Source organism: Triticum aestivum, chromosome 2D (genome assembly GCF_018294505.1).
Source record: "Triticum aestivum cultivar Chinese Spring chromosome 2D, IWGSC CS RefSeq v2.1, whole genome shotgun sequence".
In the NCBI taxonomy this organism is placed as follows: Eukaryota; Viridiplantae; Streptophyta; class Magnoliopsida; order Poales; family Poaceae; genus Triticum; species Triticum aestivum.
This window is the reverse complement of record NC_057799.1, coordinates 484,393,865-484,401,415: the sequence shown is the minus strand read 5'-3', so window position 1 is coordinate 484,401,415 and position 7,551 is coordinate 484,393,865. Positions and strand designations below refer to the sequence as shown.

The 7,551-nt window shown below is 45.7% G+C and overlaps 2 protein-coding genes across 5 annotated transcripts; one reads left to right on the top strand and one right to left on the bottom strand.

Annotated features, from left to right (window-relative positions):
- Positions 1-606: 606 nt before the first annotated feature.
- On the bottom strand, positions 607-6,063 carry LOC123053989 (uncharacterized). 4 transcript variants are annotated; one of them, XR_006425989.1, is made up of 6 exons: positions 4,889-5,762; positions 4,732-4,786; positions 4,457-4,646; positions 4,351-4,377; positions 1,412-1,605; positions 607-671 (listed from the first exon to the last, which is right to left on the bottom strand). XR_006425989.1 is itself a non-coding variant. In XM_044477620.1 (5 exons), the coding sequence occupies exons 1-5, from the start codon at positions 5,184-5,186 to the stop codon at positions 1,546-1,548; spliced, it is 630 nt and encodes a 209-aa protein (XP_044333555.1). In that variant the 5' UTR covers positions 5,187-5,755; the 3' UTR covers positions 873-1,545. The 4 variants fall into 4 exon arrangements, 2 of the variants coding, with proteins under 2 accessions (XP_044333555.1, XP_044333556.1); XR_006425990.1 differs by lacking the exon at positions 4,351-4,377 and having other exon boundaries at positions 4,889-6,063; XM_044477620.1 differs by lacking the exon at positions 607-671 and having other exon boundaries at positions 873-1,605; positions 4,889-5,755.
- Positions 5,997-7,340, top strand: LOC123053988 (probable methyltransferase At1g27930). The gene has a single exon (XM_044477619.1). It carries the CDS (start codon positions 6,073-6,075, stop codon positions 6,958-6,960), a length of 888 nt encoding a protein of 295 aa, XP_044333554.1. The 5' UTR covers positions 5,997-6,072; the 3' UTR covers positions 6,961-7,340.
- Positions 7,341-7,551: the final 211 nt, after the last annotated feature.

The following is a 7,551-nucleotide window of genomic DNA, read 5'->3' as shown; positions in this document are numbered from 1 at the left end:
GTAAGATTGAACCCACTATCGGACACCTCTTCCCATTGCAAGATAAATAAATCAAGTTGGCCAAACAAAACCCAAATATCGGAGAAGAAATACGAGGCTATAAGAGATCATGCATATAAGAGATCAAAGAAACTCAAATAACTTTCATGGATATAAAAAGATATAACTGATCATAAACTCGAAGTTCATCAGATCCCAACAAACACACCGCAAAAAAGAGTTACATCATATGGATCTCCAAGAGACCATTGTATTGAGAATTCAGCGAGAGAGAGAAAGCCATCTAGCTACTAACTACGGACCCGAAGGTCTACAAAGAACTACTCACGCATCATCGAAGAGGCACCAATGGAGGTGGTGAACCCATCCAAGATGGTGTCTAGATTGGATCTGGTGGTTCTGGACTCTGTGGCGGTTGGATGAATATTTTGTTGACTCCCCTAGGGTTCTGGTATTTTTGGGGGTATTTATAGAGCAAAGAGGCGGTCCGGGGGGCACCCGAGGTGGGCACAACCTACCAGGGTGCGCCTGCGCCGCCTGGCGCGCCCTGGTGGGTTGTCCCCTCGTCGGGACTCCCCCCCGGTGCAACCAGGGCCCAATGTGTTCCTTCTAGCCCATAAAAAATCATCGTGGAGTTTCGTGGCATTTGGACTTCGTCTGATATTGTTTTCCTGCGATGTAAAAAACATGGAAAAAACAGCAACTGGCACTTGGCACTATGTCAATAGATTAATATCAAAAAAATGATATAAAATGATTATAAAACATCCAAGATTGATAATAAAACAGCATGAAACAATAAAAAATTATAGATACGTTAGAGACGTATCACCAGCTCATAATGAAGCAAGGGAGATCAGGAGAATTGATAATGCCAAGGAAAACGTTGATTGGATTTGATGTGTAGTGGAGGAGTGGAATACAACACAAGATGCTACTAGGGCGCCACTAAACGGAGTACTGACGAAAAAGGTGGAGTCTGTAGACAAGGGTTGGATCAAGGCTAATGCGGATGGAGCGACGACCAAGGCGGCAATTGTGGCGGTGGCGTAGGGGTTCATTGGGACCATCATGGTACGCTCATGGGAGGAGAGTGCAGTTCTTCCCGTCCATCGCCGAGCCGGAGCAAGCTGGGCTTTTCATTTGCCACTGTACTACCCAAGTTGCCAACGAGATTGGTATCCATAAGCTTGTGCTGGAAACTGACTCCAACGCGGTGGCGTCGAAATTATGTGATCAAGAGAAGGATAGGTCCATCTTCATATCGATTGTTGAAGAGATCAAGAGTTTGTTCCATGCTCGGGAGGAGTCCGCGATGCTTGAGCGCGACCCTCGGCAAACTTTGCTGTTCATAGACTAGCTAGGTATGGCTGCTTGAATAATTTGTATAAGGCATGTTTTCATGTCTTACCTGTTTGTGTTCCGGATGCGATGAACTTTTTTTGGACACTGATAACCACCGTACGCGCGGTCTAGGAGAGCATTGACCGAACGAGTTCATTCGGCACGAGAAGCTCCCTGGCCCGAACGCCCCTCGTACCCCTCTTAAACCTCCATGGCCCAAACGCTCCTCGTGCAGCTCCATTCCCAAGCCTTTTGTTGTGACTAAGAAAAAGACAAAATAAGGCCCAGTCTATACTGTGACTAGAAAACCTAGATTTGGATGTGACTAATAAAGCCCAGACTTTGCCGTGGTGACAAATGAAAATTTGCCATGATGAAAAAAATTAGTGTAAAAATTACAATGATACATATAAAAACCAATTTCCCATGGAAAATCATTTGAATAGATTGCCGTGGCAAAATATATATGAAAAACTGCTTTTCATCATTTTAATTAAACAATTATTGTGGCAGATGTATATCGAAAATTGCCATGGTATTTTAATTAAAAATCCCATGCTTCGTATAAAAAATTTGTCATTTATGTAAAAAAGAGTAATTATGACCGAAGTTGCCCAGATGTATAATAAATTCTGCCATTGTATCTTAAGGAAAAATTGTCATGCTTTTATATAAGAAATTTGCCATGTATGTGAAAAAACACAAAAAAATGTCAAAATATTCCATGGTAAATGCATATTTAAAATTTTCCATGGTATTTTTAGTAGATTTGCCAAATTTTATAAAAAAGGACATTTTTCCATGAATGTGAAATAATTCCAAAAACAATTGCCATGGGAAATGCATGTTCAATTTAGCATGGTATTTTAACCAAAAAATGTCGTCTTTTCCATAATAAAAATTGTCGTGTGTGTGAAATAACACAAAAAATTAATCACCAAATTGACATGGCAAATGCATATGCAAATTTAAGGTGCTATTTTTATCAAAATTCCCATTCTTTATGAAAGAGAAATTTCCATGAATGTGAAATAATAGAAAAAAATGCCATGAAAAATGGAAGTTTAGTTTTGCCATGATATTTTTACCAGAATTGCATCTTTTTGCGTAATAAAATCGCCGTGTATGTGAAAATAACACAAAACAAATGATTCAAAATTGCCATGGCAAAAAATGCATATTCAAAAAATTAGCGTGGTATTTTTATCAAATTTTCCATGCTTTTATGAAGAATTTTTTTCAAAGATGTGAAATAATACAAAAAATGATCAAAAATTGCCATGGAAAATGCATGTTCAAATTTTCCGTGGTGTTTTTACCAAAATCGCCATCTTGTGCGTAATATAAATGCCGTGTATGTGAATATAACCCAGAATAAATGATCAAGAGAATTGCCATGGCAAAATGCATATTCAAATGTGTCGTGTTTTTTAATCAAATTGGCCATGAAAGAAAATTTCCAAGAATGTGAAATATTACAAAAGATGATCAAAAATTGCCATGCCAAATGCATGTTCAAATTTGCCATGGTGTTTTTACCAAAATTGCCGTGTTGTGCGTAATAAAATTCCCATGTATGTGAAAATAACGCAAAACAAATGATCAAGAAAATTGCCATGGTAAAAGCATATTCAAAATTGCCATGTTTTTTTAATCAAATTTTCCATGAAAGAAAATTGCCAAGAATGTGAAGTAATTAAAAAATCAAAAATTGCCATGGCAAATGCATGTTCAAACTTGCCCTGGTAATTGAATTAAAATTGTCATGGTCTATAAACTTTGCCATAGTTCATAGACTAATATTGACATGTATATAAACTTAGTTTGCCATGCCGATGTAAGTAAATTTGCCATGTGAATAATATTAAATTTGCCATGGCAAACACACCTTTAAACTAACAAAAAAACATGGCAAACACCTAACAGAAATATATTGCAATGTGGCACAAGGCATATGGGGAATTATTTTCCCTATCAAGTTGGAATGACCCATTTTAGTACTTTCTGTCATGATACGAAAAAGAGACATGGTAATTGAAACAAAGAGACATGGCAAAGTTGCAATATATATGGTGGTCCGCCGCACTGTCACGACCGCGTGGTGAATAATATTAAATTTGCCATGGCAAACACACCTTTAAACTAACAAAAAAACATGGCAAACACCTCTAACAGAAATATATTGCAATGTGGCACAAGGCATATGGGGAATTATTTTCCCTATCAAGTTGGAAGTACCCATTTTAGTACTTTTTGTCATGATACGAAAAAGAGACATGGTAATTGAAACAAAGAGACATGGCAAAGTTGCCATGGCAATAAAAAGTAATTTTTGCCATGATATGAAAAGTTCATGATCAACAAAAACCATAGACCATGACCTAAAGATTGCCATGGTCTATGCACTAAGTTTGCCATCATGTATTAACTAGATTTGCCATGGTTACTTAGAGAAGGAAATTTTGCCATGTTGCAAAAGAAGAAGAATTTTTTTTGCCATGCTCAAAGTAAAAAAAAAACGTGCTAAAAATTGCCATGGAAATTTTTGGAGATTGTGAACTTGGGTGAAAATTGCCATCACATAAAACTATATAATATGACCCCAAAAATGTGTGAAGGTGCAATGGCAGAAAGGAAGATTTTTTGCCATGGAAATTTATTTTCAGAATGTAAATTGGGGTGGCAAAAAAGAAGACTATATTTGAATTACTTAAAAAATCTTCCATCATGGAAAAAAATTTGAATTACTTAACAAATCCCATGCTCATTGCAGAAAATACGAGCTAAACATTGTCATGGCAATTTTGTAGATTTTGAACTTGGGTAAAGCTTGCCATCACAGCAACAAAAATCATCGCTATATAACATCAGGAAAATGTGTGAAAGTGAGCCATGAGCCTACAACTAGATATAGTTAATATTTGTCAAATGATTTACTAGCAAAAAATCCCATGAGCCTACTAATACAAATTGTTCTACACATCATGGATAAAGGCATGTTCTTACCTCCAAATTGGGTGACGCCGCCACGTACTACAAGAGCAAAAGGGACAGCCAAGGATGAGCAACAGGGAAACGGAGGTGACAGGGAGAGGGGATGTCGAGCACCCACCATCGTAGGAGAGAACGACGGCCAGTCCCACATCGGAGGTGAAGTAATAACATCGAGGGGATCCGAGGAGCCCACAGCGGCGACATGTGATGGCAGTGCGGACGAGCAGCTCGACGATGATGGGTACAACACAGATGGAGGCGGCCTCGACTGCTGTTGTGGCGGCACGGGCGAGGAGCCAGCACTCGGCCTCCACGCAAAACATCGAAAACAAAATTTGAGTTGCAATGTACTAAACATTTGGGGGTGCCATGGACTATAATTTGTAAAATTACCATGAAAACTGATCAATTAGCATCACATCAACCACAAAAAGTTCCTGCAACCTAGCTACACAACAAGGAACGACTATCATCTCAAAAAACATGTCCCTGAAAAATTAGCGGGCATGGTGAAAAAGACCGTTGAATCTGTTAATGAAAATCGTTGAACCTGTGATGAAAATCACTTCATAGCGTTGCTGTCGCTGTTGGAGCTGAGGGTCAACTGCCTCGCGTCGAAGACCTCGGTGAGCTTGTGCTACAGCTGCTTCTGCGGCGGCGGACTTGAGATCACCAGAGAAACCCCACTGTGTTGTCGCGTGGGCGGAGGAAGATAGCGATTGCGGGTCAGGACCTTTGCGGAGGTGCGCTACAAAACTACCATCGTTGGCTCTGAGCAGAGGAAGGCGGCGAGGGTCGCCAGGGGCAGCAGGCCTGCGTCGGCGGCTACCACCACCGTCGCTCGGCATCCTTACCCTGCGGAAATGATAGCCAGGGCAGCATGCCCGCGCCGGCGTCCACCACCACCGGTGCTTTGGAGGCTGGTGGCGCCCTGCTCCGCCGCGCCACCTCTACCCGTACCCTGCATCCGCCGAGCGCCGAGGGATTCTCCTCGCCGCATTCCCCGGCAATCCGCTGCGGCTCCTCCCCGCCGCCATTCCACTCCCCGCCACAGCTCCTCCCCACCGCGCACGCTCCTCCGTGCCGCGGCTCCTCCTCGTCATCGCCGGCGCCGCCATTCATCTCTCCTCTAGATCCGGCGGTGAACAGAGGGTGGAGAAAAGCAGAGTGAGAAGGGGGTCGGGACAGGTGGATGGGATGCAGAGAAGTGGAATCCGGGGGTGGATGGGTGTGCGGTGCGAGAGCGATTCAACCCAAACGTTTCTGCTGCCGACCTGGCAAGATGACGCACGCAGAGATTTGTGCTGCCGATCAGACGGCTATAAGGAAGTTCGGGCTAAATGTCCAGGTACATGACGTGAGGTACTTATCATTTGGATTATTATTTTTTGAGACTCCGGATAAACGAGCAAGAATTCCATCTAAAAAAGAACACAAGAATAATCCTACATACCAAATAAACCCACTGATGGGCCACTTGGCCATATGCGTGCAGCCAGTCCACCATCAATGTAGGTAGAGATTCCCTAATTATACTAAAAGAAAATTGCGGTAAAGTCGTTGCCTCGTCGGCGGGGTAGTACTACGACATTGGGACGGAAAAAGAAAGCAACGTGCGGTATCGTGCAGCGAAGGGGATGCCACGTCGTGCTCCGCTGCTCGCGCTAAATATGGAGTATTGTCCAATCCCCACCCCACACAGCACACACGCACTGCGCGCCGGCTCGCCCGGAAATGAAGCCCCCCGGCCGCATCGCCACTGCCGCTGCAGCGGCATTGCTCGTCGCCACGTCGCTGCTGGTCGCCACCCTCCTCACCTCGCCGCTGCCGTTGCTGCCGTTGCTCCCGTGCCTGCCCGGCGTCCTAGCCCCCTCGGGCGTCGGGTACGAGCCTTCAGGCCTCGCCGCGCTCGCCGACGCCGCCGTGTACTACGCCACCACGCGCACCGTCCCGCAGCAGTCACGCGCCGAGATCTCCCTGTCTCTCGACGTGCTGCGCCGCCGCGCGCCGGTCCGGTTGCTGGTGTTCGGCCTCGGCCACGACTCGCGGCTCTGGCACGCGCTCAACCCCGGCGGCGTCACCGTCTTCCTGGAGGAGGACCCGGAGTGGTACCGCATCGTGCGCGCTAGGTCGCCGTTCCTGCGCGCCCATCTGGTCACGTACCGCACGCGGATGGACCACGCCGACCTCCTCTTCGACTCCTACAAGAACTTCTCCTCCTGCGTCCCCGGCGCCGGAGCCGAGGCCGCCGACGCCCCCGTGCAGGTCCGCGACAACGCCGCGTGCCCGCTGGCGCTGCACAACCTGCCGCCGGAGGTGTACGAGAACGAGTGGGACATGCTCATGCTGGACGCGCCCAAGGGGTACTTCGCGTCGGCGCCTGGCAGGATGGCGGCGATTTGGACGGCGGCGGCAATGGCGCGGGCGAGGCGCGGCGAGGGGGACACCGACGTGTTCCTGCACGACGTAGACCGCAAGGTGGAGAAGAGGTACGCCGAGGAGTTCCTCTGCGACATGTTCCGGGTGGGAAAGACCGGCCGGCTCTGGCATTTCAGCATCCCACCGGTGTCACGGCGGGGGAACACGACGGCGTCCGGCGGTGGCAAGAGGCCTTTTTGCTGACGATGCAAATTCCCGAGCGGTTTGAAAATGGCCTTGTTGCTGTAACAGTTCAGTCATGTTCGTCTTGTGTGTTGAGCACAGCACATGTCACATGTGTGCTTAGTTTTGCCTGTTGCGCAATAAGGAACCTCACACGTGCTTCGCTTGTGGGGAGGTGCGTCGCAGAAGTGGGCCGCATGGACAAGATCTTGTCGTGGGATGGCATGACAGAAACAGATCGCGGCATAAATGGGTCATGTTAGTGGTTGTTTGGAAGCTAATGAGGATTTGTAGAAAAATGAGTTGATTTTTAGACAGACCGGTTTTATCAAATTTATTTAGTGATTTTTGTAGAAAAGTGAAACAATCAGTTTTATGGAAATTATGTTTGGGGTGATGAAGAGTATGAGTTGGCTACCAAGGAAGGAACTTTGACTTTCTTGAATTTCTTTGCCGGTGGCTGAGACCAGTCAAAGTCTTGCTTGAAGCCCATCTGCTTTAGATCTTCTTCGCCATAAAGATGAGATAGAACAGCCCAGGTGCGATTGGATACTTCATAGAGGTAGTAGTGGTTCTTCTTCACTGAATTGTGCGTAGCAGCCATGTTGTGAA